Source organism: Narcine bancroftii, chromosome 2, assembly GCF_036971445.1.
Source record: "Narcine bancroftii isolate sNarBan1 chromosome 2, sNarBan1.hap1, whole genome shotgun sequence".
NCBI classification, from domain to species: Eukaryota; Metazoa; Chordata; class Chondrichthyes; order Torpediniformes; family Narcinidae; genus Narcine; species Narcine bancroftii.
Genome location: NC_091470.1, coordinates 58,652,025 through 58,671,385, shown reverse-complemented (window position 1 = coordinate 58,671,385; position 19,361 = coordinate 58,652,025). Strand labels below are relative to the sequence as shown.

At 39.2% G+C, this 19,361-nt stretch overlaps 1 protein-coding gene across 7 annotated transcripts in view; it reads left to right on the top strand.

Annotated features, from left to right (window-relative positions):
• The window catches only part of ttc6 (tetratricopeptide repeat domain 6), a 249,087-nt gene that overhangs the window by 105,984 nt on the left and 123,742 nt on the right, over positions 1 to 19,361 (top strand). For all 7 annotated transcript variants that reach the window (XR_011351280.1, XR_011351281.1, XM_069916775.1 and 4 more), the window contains 8 exons: positions 955 to 1,047; positions 3,976 to 4,071; positions 4,681 to 5,153; positions 5,247 to 5,784; positions 12,308 to 12,434; positions 12,747 to 12,919; positions 13,985 to 14,121; positions 16,894 to 17,063. Coding sequence is in view for 5 of the 7 variants with exons in the window: in XM_069916775.1 (XP_069772876.1) it covers positions 955 to 1,047; positions 3,976 to 4,071; positions 4,681 to 5,153; positions 5,247 to 5,784; positions 12,308 to 12,434; positions 12,747 to 12,919; positions 13,985 to 14,121; positions 16,894 to 17,063 (1,807 nt within the window). In the remaining 2 variants the exon portion in view is untranslated. The remainder of the gene's footprint in view (positions 1 to 954; positions 1,048 to 3,975; positions 4,072 to 4,680; positions 5,154 to 5,246; positions 5,785 to 12,307; positions 12,435 to 12,746; positions 12,920 to 13,984; positions 14,122 to 16,893; positions 17,064 to 19,361) is intronic.

Below are 19,361 nucleotides of genomic sequence, written 5' to 3'. Positions count from 1 at the left end.
TTGATGCATTGCATAAAACTCCACACTGAGCCTGTGTATGATTTGCTTAGCTGAAGACCAATTTGTTCTGGGATGAGTTTATTTTCCAATATTGGTAGGAGTAGATTTGAGATTTTTTCAAAGTCTGCAGAGGTGGAAAACCAAGGAAATGGGCTGACACCTGTTTTGATCCATTGGGACCTTATCTAGGTTCAGAAATGAACCATGCTTTCTTTTCTGAAAATATTCAATGTACAATTAAACTTCGCACAAATGTTAAACATTCTCAGCAGCCACACCTGACCAGGATATTTTTATCTGTTCACTGTGTTTGCAATGAAGTCCTGTAATTTTGTCAGTCATCATTTCATTGATGCATTGGGATCTTCAGCAGAGCATCCATATCACCACCTTGAGAAAAACTTTTCCTCCTTTATTTTTTAAAGTATTTTTATTAATTTTAATAACAATAAATTTGTGCAGTATAATTATGGAATGTGCCATGGAAGAAAGATTTTTAAAAACCCTGCAAGCATAATCATACAAATGAATTCCAAAGCACAGCCATAATAAAGGAAGGACGTACTAAATTTAAATTTATTAAAATCTCTAAACCGTACAGTTATATTTAAAATATAGTAATCAACAAAAAAAAGAAAAAACAAATTTTAATGCTGAATCTGTTATCACCTTTCAATGCTCAGAACTCTAAAGAATAGATTTTTTAACCTTGACGATATAATTTTAGTGAAACATTTTAAATTAAATAGATATTTTAGTTGCACAAATTTATTTTGTAGATATATCAATGATTGAATTATTGTTTCAAACAAAGTATGATTGAATCACTTTCTAAATGATTACCCTTCTGATCTAATGCTTTATAAAATGAATTCATGTTGTTCTGACATATAACATATGCACCCTAGCTTTGAGGATATTACCTTAATGAAAACTCTTTACATAACTCCACAGGATCAAGTAAACCTTTGTGACTTTCACATGAATTGGGACGATGAGCATGAGATAGAAGAGGATCAAGAAAGTTTGAAAGAAACATCTGGTCTGGTATGAATCAGTTCCTTTGCTATTTTGATATCTAATCAAAATGTCTATTTTTGAGCTAAAAGTAATTTCTTTTTGGATGCTTGTACCTAGGAAACAGGCAAGATGCCAAGCACAAATGTCAGAGAATGGAATAGAGGTTGTTATGCTGGGCTTCTGGAATTGTCTTGTTATTTCAAGTCTTGCTCAGAGGGCTATGTATAACTGATCTTAATCCTATACCACTAGCTATATACGTGTCTGCTGCAATGAAGAACACAATAATATTGGAGCAGGAGTAGCTACCTGGTCCCCCCAAGTCTATCAATAGGATTATAGGGATCTATACTCAATTCCTCCTGTGCCAGTTCACCAAAATCCTGAATTTTTTGATTTTTCAAATATATATCTACCTCTACCTTAAATATATCCAAAGACCTGGCTTCCATCACCTTTGGGAGCAGAGAATTTCAATTTCAAATGACCAACCTTCTTTTGAAGCTATATCCCCTTGTTCACATCTCTGCACTAGTGAAAACATCTTTTCTGTACTGCTACTAATGTGACGCTGCATGAAAGGCTTTTTTTGTTCCCCAGGAATTCTGCGTTGGGAACCACACTTCCATCCTGGCTGATGACCCCTAGACCTGTCCTGCTCCAGAAGCATACCAGAAGCCACAAGACTGATCCTCTGGTTGAGAAGGTCCATCTCCTCCTCCCAAACCCTTAGTACGCTTATGTAGAGTATCAGGATGGGTGACAGGAGACAGTTTCCATCTGGGACCTGGCACATGCAGGAGACCCCTTGACCAACCAATCAGCATCCCCTCGCATAACAGGCCAGCCAGCCCCACTAATTGCACCTGGCTCCCCACCCCAACCCCAGACTGAACAACCCCACGGTCCTATTAACCACCCCCCCTCCCCCCCCCCCGCTCCAATCAACCACTGGAGACACAGCCTGTCACACAAAACACTTCCAAGGAGCCTCCAGCTGAGCCACAGCAAGCCTGTGATGGTCACAATGACAAACAAGACCACTAAACAGGCTGAACCTGTAATGGACATTGACTCACTTCACCCTGCCGGACTCTGTTTTAAAAGGAGGAGTGAATGTGGTTGAACCACTGTATAGCTATTAGCACTGTCTGTATGAATGTACTGTATGGGCTGACCTGCCCACTGCACCTGTGACTCCTCCCCTCAGAATCCCCATAAAGGTTGTTACACCCAAACTCCTCCCTAATTACCTGCCTTGGAACTGGGCCAGCAACATGTGAGATGTGCTGATGTCTTATGGTGATTAAAGCCTATTAATCACAACTCTCAGTCTAATGTGGTTGATTAATAGTGCTACGATCACCAAGGATACCTAGTTCAATACCTTAACATTGCTAATTTCTGCAATCTCTCAACCCTTTTCCATTTCTAAAAGTCATATCTAGAGCTCTTCTACTCAGTCTCTCTTTTTCCAACTAATATAAACACACTAATTCAAAATTCAGCCAACAGTATAATTCACTCTTTGCCTTTAGCCATCACCCTTATGGTTGTTAACTTGTACAGACTATTGATCTGACAAGACATCACTTTTAAAGCCTTCATCCTGATTTTCATTTCTGACCATGGCTTGTTCTCTTGCCCTGGTATATTTTCTAGTCCAACAGGCTTTGTAAACCTATTTCTCCATTAACTCTAGCCGCTTTCAGGTGGAATTGCCTGGAGAATGCGGCTCCAGAGCAGGCTGTGGGTGTCTGCGAAGGGACGTTCAGGTGGCAGCACTGACAGAGGTGTTCTGCCACCTGAAAGGTCTGAGGTGGGGAGAGGGGCCACAGAGCAAATGCGGCTCCTGAGTCTGGGCAGGGGCAGCTGTCTGACAGCTTGCTTCCCTGCTGCCTGTCAGCCCCCTCCTTGCTGCCTGACAGTCCCCCGGGCATGGGACTACGGGGCTGGAGCGGCCAGCGCGGGACATCGTGGGCCTGAATTCCCACAGCGGCTGCTGCAGCCCTGTAGTCCCATGGCAGGGGACTCTCAGGCAGCGGGGACTCCTGACCCACACTGTCCCCAGTCTGCACAGTGATTCCTGCCCCACTCCCCACACTGTCCCCGGTTTGCATGGTGACTCCTCCCCCACACTGTCCCCGGTCCGCAGCGGGGTGGGTAGGTGTCGGCAGCAGGGAGGGTAGCTGACACCAGTGGGGAGGGCGGCTGTCAGCGGGTCGGCAGGTGACTGTCAACAGCCTACCTGCTGCTAGCAGCTTTGCCTGAGCTGCTTTCAGGTGCAACGGGGGATTCTTGGAGCAGGATATTATACCTACAGGAGAAGGGTTAGGTCGGTAAACCTCCTGGCCAAGTTCCCCACTTTCAGGTGGCCACCCAACAGCTGCATAGGAGTACAATAGGCTGCTTTACAGTTGGGTATTGTGGCCACCTGAAAGTGGCTTCTGGTTTCCACTGTAATTGATCTGTGTTAATGTGAATCCTTAGTTCAATGTTAAAACTTTATTTTATCTAGATGTGTTTAATAAGTTAGTTTGGCTGGTTACAGGGACATAAAGACAACACATTAGGATTTTAAACACACATGGTTCTTTGAGATAGAAGACAGACACCAGTTTAAGATGAAAATGGATGAAAATGGATGCTGATTGAAGTTAGAGTCAAGAATATGAAAAGGATTTATGATGGTTCTTGAGATATTGGAAACAATAGATGTTAGTTCAGAAGCACCTGTATAAATGTATGGACATTTTAGTTCTGAAGAAAGCCGACTTCTCGGAGACATAAGTGGACTCCCAGAGTTCTTTGCGTTTTCCATTCACCGGGAACTTTTGATCTTACAGGGGCCCACAACTAAGGACACCAGTTTGATAATGGAGTGGCATGATTTGCCACATTGTCATATTTTAGGTGGCAATTTAAATGCTGTAAATTAATTCTATTTTGTTTCAGCTAAGAACACTCTTTAAAGAGCACAAATCATTACCAGATGTACGAGAATTTCCATTATTTTCTTCTGATGAGACTGTTAGAAGAGGTGACTTTAAGGTACTTTTCGCTGAATTTGTAGAATAAAAATCATGTCCCCTTTGGTTTTCTTAATTACCTGCTTGAGTTAATTACCTTGTAAATAATCCAAGAATTAGAGAAATGTTCCAAAGGATATTTTAATTTGATTTGGAGCACAGTAACAGGCCATTTCAGCTCACGAGTCCATGCTGCCCAATTAACCTACTCCCAGGTACGTTTCAAATGGTGGGGGGGGGGGATACCGGAGCCCCCGGGGATAACTTGAGCAGACACTGGGAGAACGTATAAACTTACAGACTGCATGAGATTTGAACCCTGGTCCAGATCTGTAAAGGAGTTGGCTAACTGTTATGCCAACTGTGCTGCCTTTGTTTCTACTTGTTATGAATTTAAGTTAATTATAAATATTGAATGAAATTAATTTATATGGTCTCTTTATCTTTTCAAAATGTATTTATTTTGCCAATAAAAGATCAGTTTGTATCACATTTGAGAGTGACCTTTTAGTAATGAATTTATAATTTCTGTTATAAAATGTAACAACATAGTTGGGTTAGCAACTTGTTTTTCTATTTGATTCAGATAATACAATAAGTAAGATTAATATTTTATTATGTTTGAATTTAGGAAATGAACCTGGCACCTCAACTTGAATCAAAGCACAGCGCAGTTCTATTTTTAAATTTGAGAGATGCTGATGACAAATCCTTAATGAATAAATATAAATCTTTACCAAATCTCACCATTTTTGATGACAGGATGCCATTGAGAATATCTAGTCCTTTTCATCATACCATTAAGGAAACTGAATACCAGAAAGAACAACATATTGAGGCTCCATTGAATTCAACTCAAGAACAAACAGCTTCAAAAGCAAAATCAGAATGTCTGATTGCGCATTTTACTCAGTTGCAGGATTCAACAAACAATACATCTTTTGTGGATAAGCAAGATCCAAACATAAAAAATGTTGAAGTAAAATTTGGAAGAAAAATATTTAGTCAAAAAAAAGTTAAAGCTTACATGAGAAAGCCTTTACTACCACAAAAGCTAGCTTTTGTTTCCAAAACACTTTCAAAGCCTCCAAATGTTATCACAAGGTTACTGCAATTTAATTTTTGAAAGAATAAATTTAGAACAATATTGCAGTAAAAACTGAAATAATAATGTATGTTTTAAACACTCTCAAACAGGTCTGCATCTGTACCTACAAATATTCATTTGAATGTGATGAGGGGGAAGCCATCTCCACTTATAAAACTAAAGCGAAAGCCCAGTCTTCCTTCCTTAATTAACTTTGAAACATTTGTAAAAGCTCAAGGAGGAATCTCTGAAGGAGTTGCGGTCAGAGAGTGGGTCAGAGATATATGGAACATGTGGTTTGATGATGTCTTCCCACCTATGAAACCATCCAAAGAAACAGCTGATGATCAAAAGGATAGACTCCTGCATTATGAAGAAAATAAATCTCAGCCTGTGATGACAAACTTGGGGGAGATGTATTTGGAAAACTTGCCATTGCCAACAGAATCAAAAAATAGAGAAGTGTATCCTTTGTACTCTATTGTCTCAAAATCTGAAAACACTCAACCTGACTTGCTTTCTGAAGTTAACAAACTAATGCACCTCATAAATGTTAAAGGTGAATTGACTGCTTTTAATTTCTGTTGGCGAGGAGCTTTGTATGGGAAATTAGGACAGCTGCAGTCAGCAATGGAAGATTTAAATAAGGTAGGTGCACACAAAGTTGAAGATATTTGATTTCTAATGGTATTGTTGGAAATTGTTCCATTTTGCATTCCATTCAGAAAGTTTAGCATTTAGTCCTTTAGTGCAGTATTTAGTTTATTAATGTTTTCTATTTCTTATTGTATAAGCATATATACATATCCTTTAATAACATGAGGAATTGAAAGAGAAAGGGAAAAAGTAAATATTGGAAATGTGTAAACAGATATAATCTAACATCGTAGATAAACATTAAAATTCCTTTGGATTACTGAGGGGAATGCTATGAGTTTCCATCTTTACAGTATTTATCTACTGTTGAAAATGTATCAGGATTGAGTTCATGTCTATGACTACTTCAAAAATGTAAACATGTTATGGTGACTAGATTGACAGGAGGTTGGGCCCAGCACAGAGATGAGGCAGATGAAAAGTTGTGTGTTAATACTGTGCTCAAAGAGAGCAGGTTTAATAGGCAGGAGCTGCAGGAGTACAGTAGAGAGAGAGAAAGAGCAATAAAACATTTGGTTTAAACAGCAGTTACTTCAATAGAAGAGGCCTAACAAGGCTGAAAATTCGCTCTGGAGCATGGCTTAGAGAAAGGCAAGACAAGCAGTTCAGTAAGTACTACAGGTGCAATAGAGGCACAGGTAAGTGAAGAGGGGGTGATGCATTTTTGATGAGGAAAGACATTACAACAGTGCTTAGAGAGGATATTCTTTGGTGATTGTCCAGTGAAGCTACTTGGGTAGAACATGGGTATCTCAAAGTTGGGACATCATGATTCAGCTACGCAAGGCATTGCTGAGACAACGCAGTGGTTTAATAAAAATATCAGACTAGTTACAGTGCATGCCTTTGTGTCATCTTTACTTCTGTATGTGCGCAAGGTAGCCTTGAAAATACAGAATGTTTTGGAGTTGTGATACAGGGTGGAGGCACCTCTTGTTCTTTCCTGTAAATTACTGACCTGAGGGTTTGAGTTTTATGATTCTTTATTGCACAGTATATTCCTGTTTTAATTAATTAACCATAGTTAAATAGGTTTATAAAAATGTTACAAATCAAACTTGGAAATTCTGGAAACATTCAGCAGGTCAAACATTATGTGCAAAATGAAACAGAGTAATGTTTCAGGTTAAAGAATCATCATATCATAGACTGGGAAAGAAAGAAAAGGGTTAGTTTTAATTTGTAAAAATTGTGATGGGATAGTTAATAGGATACAAGGAGTAGTTCCATTATGTTGAGGCCTAGGTTATTGTGGGGATGTTGTGTGCTGAAGTAGCAGCAAGCAAACATAAAACTCAAAAGACTGTACAATAGGCTTTATTCCAGTAAAAGTCTGAACACCAGTTCATGCCTTGGTGGCTCCCATATGACTGACTCAGGAGGGGCCAGCTCAGGTCTATATTCAGGTCAGCTGATTGACAGCCAGCCAGGTGGAGTCAGCCTCTGAGGTGGTCCTGCAGGTACAGACATCGCTCCTTGCAGTAGGGTGGTAGTCGTATCACCACAGGAGATGAATTGTCAAAGGGACAGTTAGGAAGTAAAGTAATGTGATGAATTGCAAATATCAGGTTGGGCAGAAGATGGAAACATAATTTTGAGCCAATATTGCAGATAAGTAATTTAAAGTAAAAATGGCCAATTCAGTTGAACGTGGAGCAATATATAAAAATGGTGGAGAAACTCAGCAAGTCATATAGCATCTATGAGAAGTAAAGGGTAAAAAAATGTTTCAGGCTAAGCCCTTTGAGCAAAAAGCAGACAAGTGTCTGAATAAAAAGAAGGGTGGGGGGGAGGAGAGAGGAAGGAGCATGTTAACAGGTAAGAAGTCATAGGTGGGAGGGTGGCAGAGAAAAAAGCTGAGAAGTAAAAGGGGAGAGGGTAGTTCTGAATGGAGAGGGAAAGGTAGTGGGCTGGGAGCTGAAGCAAAGAAGATGGGGGATGAGGAAAGAGAGATTCAGCAGCTGGTTAAGTGGAAGGTGGGGATTTGGAGGAAATTTATCCTTGGTTTTTTCAAGGGGAAAAAAGAGAAAGCAAAGATACAATCAAGTACTCTGTCCACTAAGAAGAAATGATAGACAATGAAATGGGGAGAAAATAATAGTTTAAAATTAGTTTTTATATAATAAAATCAATTTCAGCAGTTTTTAAATATCCCTGATTTTCAAAAATGTTTATAAACAGTGAAACATGCCTTGATAGCACAAGGTGATTCCAGAAACCAGTCCTTGCAAATGAAAAAGACTGGCTTAGTTCTTATTTCCAAATAGATTCAGCATTTTCAGTTTAGAATGACACATGCCAATAAAAGCAACTATTCAGCACATCAAACCTGTCCCATGTGTCTGCAATAGCAATCCATTTATCCTCAGCTCCAAACTTTTTCCCCTTTACGCTGCAGATTTTTATTTTCTCAAGTATTTATGCAAAACAGACTAAACTCTGTTCTCCCATCAAATAATACCTATTTGCTATGGCAAATATTTTCTCCCATCTCACCCTTATTGTTTTGCGAACTACTTTAAATCTGTGTTTTATTTCTGTTCCACTTTGACCAGATTGATTATTTTGATCATCTCTGTTAGGTCACCTTGTTAGATCAACCTCCATAATTAATTAATGGGACTAAAATACCTCAACACTAGTCTTTCATCCATTTTTTTCAAAAGCTCACTAGCCTATATTCCAGTCACTGGAATTGGATGTAGCTGACCCATTTGTTTTTTAGTAATTCAACACAAAGTCCTTGGTTCGGCAGCCTAAACAAATAGCCCAGGGTCCTAAATGCTTTTGTCCTCTCAACTTCAAGGATGTTTACATATATACACCAAAATTTTTAAATTCTTGTATCATTCATCGTAAATAAAAACAAAAAATGCTGTAAATATTCAACAGGTAGAGAGAGAGAAAGTTAAAATTTCAATCAATGGATCCTTTCTTGTAATTTTAAAGGTTACTGACATGAAGTATTAGCTTTGTTTCTATTTCTTGGGATGATGAATGGCCTGCTGAGTTTTTCCATTATTTCTATTTGTACATAAAATTCCTAATGTCTGTTTTTTTTTATTTTCACCTTCATCTTGCATTATGTTTCATCACATTTCATAGTTGGATTTGGATTTTTAAGATCCCTCTGTTTCACCACATTGCTAAGAATTCTGCCATTAACCGCCATTACCTTGTACTCCACTTTCAGGTTTTATTTTCCAAAGTGCCATCACTTCACACTTTTCCGTATTGAACTCCATCTGCCACTTCTCCACCCAATTCTGTATCCTGTCTATACTCTGTTGTATCCTACAACAAATCTCTGTGCTACTCACCTCACTTCCAACCTGTGTGTCACCTACAAACTTACTAACCCATCTCTCCACTTCCTCATCCAAGTCATTAATAAAGATCACAAAAACCTGTCCTAATGCAGACCATCACACAGATCACGATATAGAAGCAGAAGTAGACCATTCAGCCCATTGAGTTGCCTTTGCCACTCTACCTTGAGCATACCTTGAGTATGCAGACGATACTAAGATAGGTGGAATAGTGGATAATGAAGAAGGTTTTCAAGGATTGCAGAGGGATTTGGGCTGCTTAGAAAAGTGGGCTGAAAAATGGCAGATGGAATTTAATGTTGATAAGTGTGAGGTGCTTCATTTTGGTAAGAAGAATCAGAATAGGACATATGTGGTAAATGGGAGAGCATTGAGGAATACAGAAGAGCAGAAAGATTTAGGAGTAACGGTACATCGTTCCCTGAAGGTAGAAACTCACGTGAATAGGGTGGTGAAGAAGGCTTTTAGTATGCTGGCCTTTATCAATCATTGCATGGAATATAGGAGTTGGGAGGTGATGTTGAGATTGTATAAGACGTTGGTGCGGTCTAATTTGGAGTTCTGTGTGCAGTTCTGGTCGCCTAATTATAGGAAGGATATAAACAGAGTGGAGAGAGTGCAGAGAAGGCTTACCAGAATGTTGCCTGGGTTTAAGCATCTGGAGTATAGGGAGAGATTGGACAGATTGGGTCTTTATTCTTTGGAGCGTAGAAGGTTGAGAGGGGATTTGATAGAAGTATTTAAGATTATGAAAGGGATAGACAGAATGGATGTGGATAGACTATTTCCGTTAAGAGGAGGAAAGATTAAAACAAGAGGACATGAGTTAAGAATTAAGGGGCAGAGGTTTAGAGGTAACATGAGGGGGAACTTCTTTACTCAGAGAGTGGTAGCTGTGTGGAATCATCTTCCGGGAGAAATAGTGGCGGCGGAGTCAATTGTATTATTTAAGAAAAGGTTGGACAGGTATATGGATGAGAAGAAGATGGAGGGTTATGGGCATTGTGCAGGGAGGTGGGACTAGAAAGGGGTGTTTGGTTCGGTGCGGACTAGAAGGGCCTAATGGCCTGTTTCCGTGCTGTAATTGTTATGTTATGTTATGATATATCCTCCCACTCACCCCACACCCTGGCTTTCTCCTTGTAACCCTTGATTCCCTGACTAATCAAATACCTGTCAATCTCTGCCTTGCAAACACCCAACAACTTCGCTCCTACGAATACCTATGGCAACAAGTTCCACAAACTCACAACCTTCTGATTAAAGAAATTTTTCTGCAACTGTTTTAAATTGATTCCCTTTTATCCTGAGGTTGTGTCCTCTTGTCCTTGATTCCCCTACCATGGGAAACAACCTTGCCACATCAACTCTGTGTTCGCCTTTTAGCATTCAAAATTACCTCTGTGAAGCACCAATAGATACCAGTTAGAATACATTCCACCTACTATACCCTGACTTTTGTGGTCAGCCACGTTTCCATTGGTCCTCTGACATCCCAAATAAGACTACACTTCTCCAAATGCTAGTAAATCCTGTCCCTAAGAATCTTCTCCAATAGTTTGCCCACCACTGACGTAAGACTCTACTCCATGATTCCTGAACAACTTCAGCATTTCCCATCCTCCAATCCTACCACTATGGCCAGGAATCATAGTGATTACTCCAGTAATCTTTTGCATCTAATCAGCTTGTGATTCCTCTATCCTAATGTTTTCAAAAGTTCCAATACTACCTCTTTCTTAACCTTGTGTTCCAACACATTAGTCTGTTCTTTGCTGACCTCACATACATCAAAGTCTCTCCATGATGAACACTGAAGCAAAGTATTCATCAAGGACCCCTCTTATCTCCTCTACCTACAAGCACATTTCCCCTTTTCTCCTCACTCTAGTCATTCTCTTGTTCTTCATGTATATGTAGAATGTATTGGCTTATTTTTAATCCTACTTGCCGAGGCCTTCTCATGTCCAATTTCCTTTTGAAGTTCCTTCCTTGTTACTTTATCTTATAATTCTCAAAAGCCCTGCCGATTCTTTGCTTCCTAAATTTTGTGTGCTCCTTTCTTTCTCTTGTCAACCATGGCTCATTTGCTCTACCATCCTTCCTTGTCTCAGTGGGACAAACTTATCCAGAACTGCATGCAATCTCTACATTTCTGTTGTGTATTTCCCCAAGAATATCTATCCCCAATTATTGCTCCTAAGTTCCTGCCTAATACCATTGAATTAGCACTTACCTAGTTAAATACTTTCCCTTATCATCTGCTCAAGTTCTTGTTCCTAGCTATGCTAAAGATTAAGGAGTTGTGATCACTTTCTCCAAAATGTTTGTCCATCAAGAGGTCTCTTGTCTGACCTGCTTCATTGCCCAGTACTAGATTGAGTGTGGCCTCTCCTCTCATCCACAGGAATTCTTTTGGACACAACTAACAAATTCTGCCCCATCCAAACCCTTTGCATTAAGTAGGTGCCAATCAATGTTAGGGAAGTTGAAATCACCCATGACAACAATCTTGTTATTTTTGTACCTTTTCAAAATTTGCAGACTTATCTGTTCCTCCATGGTTCGGTGGTCTATAGTATACTCCCAATAGATAGTATACTCCCAATAGAGTAATTGCTCCTTCCTTATTTCTGACTTCCACCCATACCAACTCAGTCGACAATTCCTCCATGATATCCTCCCTTTCTACAACTATGAAACTATTGCTGCCACCCTTCTGCTGCACTCCCCCCACCCCTTTTGACCTCCCTTCCTATTCTTTTTGAATTTTCTAAATTCCAGAATATCAAGTAGCCAATCCTGCCTTTGTATCTGTAATGGCCACCACATCATAATTCTATATGGATAATCTATATTACAAGATCATTCCTCACAACTTCCCTGCTCATTACATCTATTTTTCCCCCCAACTGCTCCATCATCTTATCCAACACTCTAGTTCCTAAACCCCTGCCAACTTAGTTTAAACCCCTTATCCCATCCCACAGCTCTGTCAAACCTGCCCATGAGGACATCTCTCCCCACCCCCCCACTCCGCTGCCCTCAAGTATGAACTATTGGTTATAATGTATAAAAATTAATGTGGTTTGATTAATACATAAACAATCTGCTGCTGATACCATTGGTCAAAATATGTAAGAAAAATCTTTTAAAATAATAATGAATTATTTTTAATTATTTAGGCAATTGCATTAGAACCATTACTGCTTAATGCTTATTGGCACAGGCATCTTATTTATCTTCAACAAATGAAAACAGCTGATGCACTGGATGATCTAAACTTTATACTTAAACACAAGAATCATGCAGGTATGACAAAGTACCTAATTAGTTAAAATAGTTAACATATTTATGACTATAAAATGTACTTGGACATTAATTATTCAGTATTTATAATTATAAATAAATGAAATTCTTCTGGCTTGTTAATTTCAAATCAGATTAATTTATATCGTAGAATATATAAATAAAATTTTAAAAGCAATCAAATTGATTTAAACAATATCTTTCAATATATATTTTGTGTCATTAAAATAAGGTTTTCATGTTTTTGCAATGAGAAATTTTCAGAACAATTTCCTCAAAACGTGATCATTTATTTAATTTTTTTTTTCTTCTTAGATTCTTACATATCAAAGGGAGACATTTATAGAAATAAGGGGGACATTACAATGGCAATCATAAATTATTCTCAAGGACTCAAATGCAGACCTCATGGTGACATTTATTTTAGAAGAGCTGAGATGTATGAAGCTGATAATGATCTATTTCTGGCTATGGAAGATTATCGCTTGGTAAGTTTATGTTCTGTGATTTTGTATGTATATTTTATCAAAATATTTTCTTAAACAAGTTCTGCAATCGTGCCAATTTTAACTTAAATGTAACTTTTCTGTAGTTTTCCCCTTTTCTCAATGCCATAATCAGCATAAATTCATAATCAGTCCTTTCAAAATGCTTTGACCAATACATGAAAATATATGTAAACAGCTTAGTAGAATGTAAGCTGTTTACAAAAGCATAATTCTTGTCCATTATTAACTTACATAATTTGAATTGAAAGATTGAAAAGACTGTTTCAAAGCTATTGGACACCATTACATAGATATCACAAAGGTACGTGTTAAACTTGCAGATTGTCTATAGGATTACAAATGAAGTTCAGTATTGAGATGTATGTGGTACTATGTTTTTGTTTGAAGAAGAAATACCTTAGCCAAAGACATGGAATGGAGGAGTAGAGAGGTCTTACTGTAAAATCACAGAAATTATACAAGTAACCATGCTGCATTTTTGGGCCAAGGAAAGCAAACAAAGTAATGGGTTTCTTTCTAAATTAATAACATCGGAAAGCAGTTAATAATGTGATATTTGTGTTGAACAATGGAATTCAAAACTTGAAAATGACGGAGAACACTGGGAGAAATTCAATCACAGTATCCTTAAGAACTTAAAGTGGAAGTGCAATAAGTTTAGAAAGTAGAAAAGAAATTGACCCTCCCCATTACCCATTGATACTGAGTGGCTGTGTTTATTAAATTAGTAGCTTTATTGCATATAACTATTGCTTTCATTAGGTCAGCACTAGGCTTTGGTGTACTTGAAAGCAGTGTTAAGAGAAATGACAGAAAATTTTGAAAAGAGTGCAATATAAAGTAGAAGGAGATGAAGAGGAAATTGTAAACTCTTGAAAAGAGAAGTTGGAATGACAACATTTGAAAAAAATTCCCTGTCACCCATTTCTTAATTTAGTTTTATCACCTTTCACAGAATTTTCTCTTTGTTTTGACAGAGGAAGTGGGAAAATTGGAATTTGTGCTCAAATGTCATGATGTGATGCTGAATATATTTTGTTGTAGGCTTTTACTTTGAATCCTAAAAGAACAGATGCTATGATGAAACATGGTCTATATTATTTTAAGAATTCCAACTGGCCTATTGCAATTAAAGATTTCACAGCATTAATTGAAGAAGAGCCTGACAATGTACAAGCAAGGTAAGCTTCTTAACATAATGTTCAGTGCTTCCTATCTATAATGCAAAATAAACACACTGTGAAGAATACTTAAAGATATATTTGCTTTTAATTTCCTTCAGGGATCTTCCAATCTTTTGCTGGAAAACCTGGAGGAAACTTCAAAAAATCCTAACAAGTTGTGTTTATGCTGCTTCATCGCGGTTTCCATTGTGGAGGATTGATTTTAATCCTCGATCCAGGTTCTGGAGTGAGGCCCCAATCAATAGTTTACTCTCCTGAGGAATGAAGGACTCAGACTTTTCTTTCATCAATTCCCATCAAATGTAAACATACACACACAGGAACAGGCCCTTCCAGCCAAAAAGCCCATGTCGGGCAAATACCCCAATTAACCTACAGCCTCATTACATTTCGAAAGGTGGAAGGAAACCAGAACGTCTAGAGGAAACCCACACAGACATGGAGAGAATGTACAAATTCCTTACAGACAGCAGTGGATTCGAACCTAGGTTGCTAGAGCTGTAATAGCATTGTGCCGACCGCTATGCTAACCATTACCACCATTTAAAAAACAGGTCGTGGGAAGTCTATCACTTCTGCAGAGGCTGGAGGAGATCCCCAAACATAAAAATGCATGGATTGAAATTCTCCAATGCTATCTGACATTAGTCAATCTCAAAATAATCACCTCCTTGGCAGCAAGCTTTATCCTATCACCATTATGTTATGCAATGCCCATCTACATGATGCACCATATGTAGACCAACTTCACAGACACGTTCCCCCTCTCCTCAGGTATTTTTTGCAGTTTCATATGATTCTAGAGAGAAATTTAGCAGCCAGGCTGTTGTTATCAGACAACATGTTTTGCTTCTGTTGTACAAAAGATAATGGCGCCTACATCAAATGGGACTCCATTTAGGTTCTGTTTTAGGATAGTTGAAATCCTATACAATTATTTTTTCACTTCCAAATATTTGTCAACATTTTTTCTCAACTTCCCTCCAATTGTTTGGACATTATTATTGTACATCTGAGTTATAGCTATAATTGTTTCATGGACTGACATTAAGTCTATCCCCTGTATATAATTACTCAAAGCCACAGAATCACTGAAGTGTGCAGTATTGAGGGCACTCATTCATTTCTGACATGTTCATTTCAGAGCCACCAAGCATTTATTAGGGCTTCAATGATTAGCTTGAGCTCTATCTCTTATGTCAGAATGCTGTTTATTGACTTTAGTTTGGCATTCCCTTCAAACTGATTGCCAAACTTTGTCAGCTTGGTATCAGCTCATCCCTCTGTAATTGGATCTTGGACTTCCTGACTAACAGACCCCAATCTGTTAAGTTAGGCAATCTCTTCTCTTTCATTCTCACCTTGAATACTGACATGCCCAAGGCTGTGTGCTGAGCCCTTTCCTGTATCCCCTTTTCACCTATGATTGCATTCCTGTATATGGTTCTAATTCCATAATCAAGTTCGCAGATGACACCACAGTGGTTGGCCTGATCAGAGGGGATGATGAGATGGCCTATAGGGACAAGGTCTAGCACCTGGCCCCGTGGTGTGCCGACAACAACTTGGCACTCAACACTCAGAAGACCAAGGAGATCACTGTGAATTTCAGGCCTGCTGGAAGCCACACGCATGTCCCTATTTACATCATTGGAGTTGTGATGGAACGTGTATCAAGCTTTAAGTTCCCGGTGTCCACATTTCCGATGATCTCATCTGGTCCCTGAACTCTTCTGATCAAAAAGGCACAACAGGCTCTTTATTTTCTGCAGAGTATGAAGAAAGTACACCTCTGTCCCAGAATATTGATGGATTTTTATTAATGCACCATTGAGTGCATACCACACATCTCAGTGTGATATGGCATTTGTCTCACATTAGACTGTAAAGCACTTCAGCAGGTGGTGAAAACTGCCCAGTGGATTATCGGCATTCAATTGCCCACCATTGAGAATATCTATCAGGAATGCTGTCTGGGCAGGGCAAAGAGCATAATCAAGGATGCATCACACCCAAATCATAGACTTTTGCTCTTCTCCCATCTGGTGGGTGCTACAGAAGCCCTTGTTCTTGAACTGGCAGGCTCAATGTTTACTTGCTGAATGTGCTTGTTTTTATTTGCACGTAGTTATTTGTATTGTGCTTAACATTTTTTTTTACATTTTTGATTGGTTGCTAATTGTATTTCATTGGCTTTGTATTTTACAGGCACAATGACAATAAAGTTTAATCTAATCTAATTGATTTATAGATTTGGATGTTGTGAAATGCAGTTTAATTACTGAATATAGGTTCCCAAGAGGAAGTTAGAGATGGGATTGCAGAGAATTGCTCTGACCCATGAGTAGAGCCTCTTAGGGACTATACAGGGACAAAACAAGGTGGCCTGCATTCTGTAGCAACCTCAGAACCCGATCTCAGTGTTGGTCATGGGAAAATATTGAAAATATTTTAGAACATGGCGTACAGTAACATTAACCTCCATAACGAATGCATAAACTGCATACTGATTAATATTACTGATATACCCTAATGCGGTCAGGAAGGGCTGGAAAATGTAAAATAATATTGATAATAATAAGGAATTGAAAAAATGGATTTTGACAAGCATAATTTGTGTACTGTATCCGCATGAATGCACTGATGCATTCTATAAGTGTTCTCCAGTGACAGTTGACTCTGATCAATATTTTATTCATTACATTTAATGAAATGAAAAAATCTTTTATGAATATCATATATATTGTGATCCTTTTTTGGTCTGAGTAGGAGTTATCGTGGACAAACATATGCTAAGCTCGGACTGTTCAGAGAAGCAATTGTGGATCTGTCTGTTGCTATTCATTTGGAGCCTAACAACTGGGTGGCTTTCTATCATCGAGGCTGCCTGCTACGCAAGGTTCATCCACATAAAGCTTTACAGGACCTTAGTGTTTCAGGTAATTTGTACATTAAATCCTCATTGTAGTTAGTGTTTGTAAAGGTATAAAGAAAAGTTGATTATCTAATGACAATGTATTCACTATTTGTAAATAGCCTATAATGATGAACATGAAACATAGAGATCATTGTAAAAACTTCAGTGGAAGATATCACTATCTTTTTCCTATTTTAGAAAAGTTTAAATTTAGCCCAGATTTTATTAAAATGGGTCGAATTACTATATTTATGTCCCACGGCCATTATTTGTACAAACTCACAACAGTCAAATTTTTTTAGGCTCCATCGGGGAACTTGGGAAGGTTGCCATTTAAGCCTTTTGCTTTTTGATTTGGTATTGGAACCTCTAGTTATAGCTTTACAGGAGTGTAGAGATTTTTCAGGGTTAATTAGGAATAATGTTGAACATAAAGCCTCTATATGCAGATGACCTTTTGCGTTTCATTTCAAACCCAGAAGTTTCTATACCAAACATATTAATTCTATTTTCCCATTTGGGCCAGTTCTCAGGTTATAAAATAAATCTCCATAAGAGTGATTTATTACCCCTAAAGAGGAGTCTTTAAGATATTATAATTTCCTTTTTAAATAGTGAATGATCAGTTTACGTATCTTGGAATTATAGTCACTAAGAGTTGTAAACATTTATTGAACTAAATTTTTTTGCAACATTTAATCAGTTTTATTATTGGGATGGTCACCCTTGTCTATAACTATTATAGGATGTATTAATTCGATTAGAATAAATTTTTATACATTTTCCTGTCTATACCTATTTTTATTCCAAATTCTTTTTTATTTTTAATCACTGGACTCAGTTTTACCTCGTGCATATAGCAAGGAAAACAACTTTGTTTAAATAAAGTTCATCTTCAAACACCAAAAAAGGAGTGGAGGTTTGTCACTTCCAAATTTCATCTTTTACTTCATTGATAGTTAAATGGGCAATTCTGATGAAATAGAAAGAAAGTATTCCATTTACCCAGACCCAATGGTTGCAGGAGGTTATGTCCTTCCTAAGTTTAGGAAAAAAAATCAGACCTAATGTAAAAGATGTAAAGGTGAACTTGTGGCAGCGCACATCCTCATGGCGAACCGGCCCCACTAGTATTGCCATGTGGCGGGGCAGCCATGAGGAAATGGTGACGTCAGAGGTTTCTCTCTGACTCCAGCATCCCTTCCAGCGTGCACCCTGGGCAGTGATTATGATGTCACAATGCACCAGGTGACTGAGCTCCTGCTGCCCTTAAAGGGGCGCACTGAATTTGAATAAAAACAGTCGTTAACGACCCTCAACATGGTGGCTGTGTTTCTTCCACTGCTCACACCGCCACAGTGGTGACCCCGACAAGCCCAGACATTTTTATGGACTTAAAACACCATGGATTCAGCAGAGGTTAACGCTGTCTCCATCAAGCTTCCCCCCTTTTGGACCCACTGATCAAGAACGTGGTTTGGGCAGACTGAAGCACAATATCAACTCCACAACATCTCCTCAGATGCCACGATGTCGTGAGCGCTCTGGACCAAGATATGGCAGCGAAGGTGGACAACATCATCCACCACCCCCTAGGCAAGTACACCACCCTCAAAGACCTGCTGCTTGGAACTTTCTGGTTAGCCAGCAGCGGTCTTCCAGGCTCCTTCACCTCGATGGGCTTGAGGACTCTAGACTGTCAGCACTGATGGATGAAATGCTGGCCCTGGCAGAAAACCACAAGCTTTGTTTTCTCTTCTGCCAGATATTCCTGGAACAGATGCTGGAGGACATCCAGCTGCTCCTCACAGATGAAGACTTTTCGAACCCAAGGAGGGCAACCCGTGCGGACGCCCTCTGGCGCACGAGGAGGGAGAACGAGGCAGACCTCAACTAGGTGGCATGACCAGGAGCCAGCCAACCACAAGCCGCTCCCAAGACCAAGCCAGAGGAGGGCCAGTCGACCTGGTGTTTCTACCACCAGCGCTGGGGAGCTTAAGTCTGTAAGAGCCGCCAGCCCTGCGGGTTTCAGGGAAATGACAAGGCCAGGCGCTGTTGATGGCTGCGACGACTGGTCACACAAACAGCCTACTTCATGTGACAGATAGATCCACTGGCTGCCGATTCCTGGTGGACATGGGCTGAGCTCAGCGTCCTTCCCCCCCCCCACAGCATTAGAGACTCGCACCTGATCTCTAGGTCCAACCCTGCGGGCAGCCAACGGCTCCACCATCAGGACCTACAGCACCCGTGGGGCACAGATCCAGATTGGGAAGGAGAAGTTTAACTGGAAGTTCATCTGAGCCTCTGTGGGCACCGC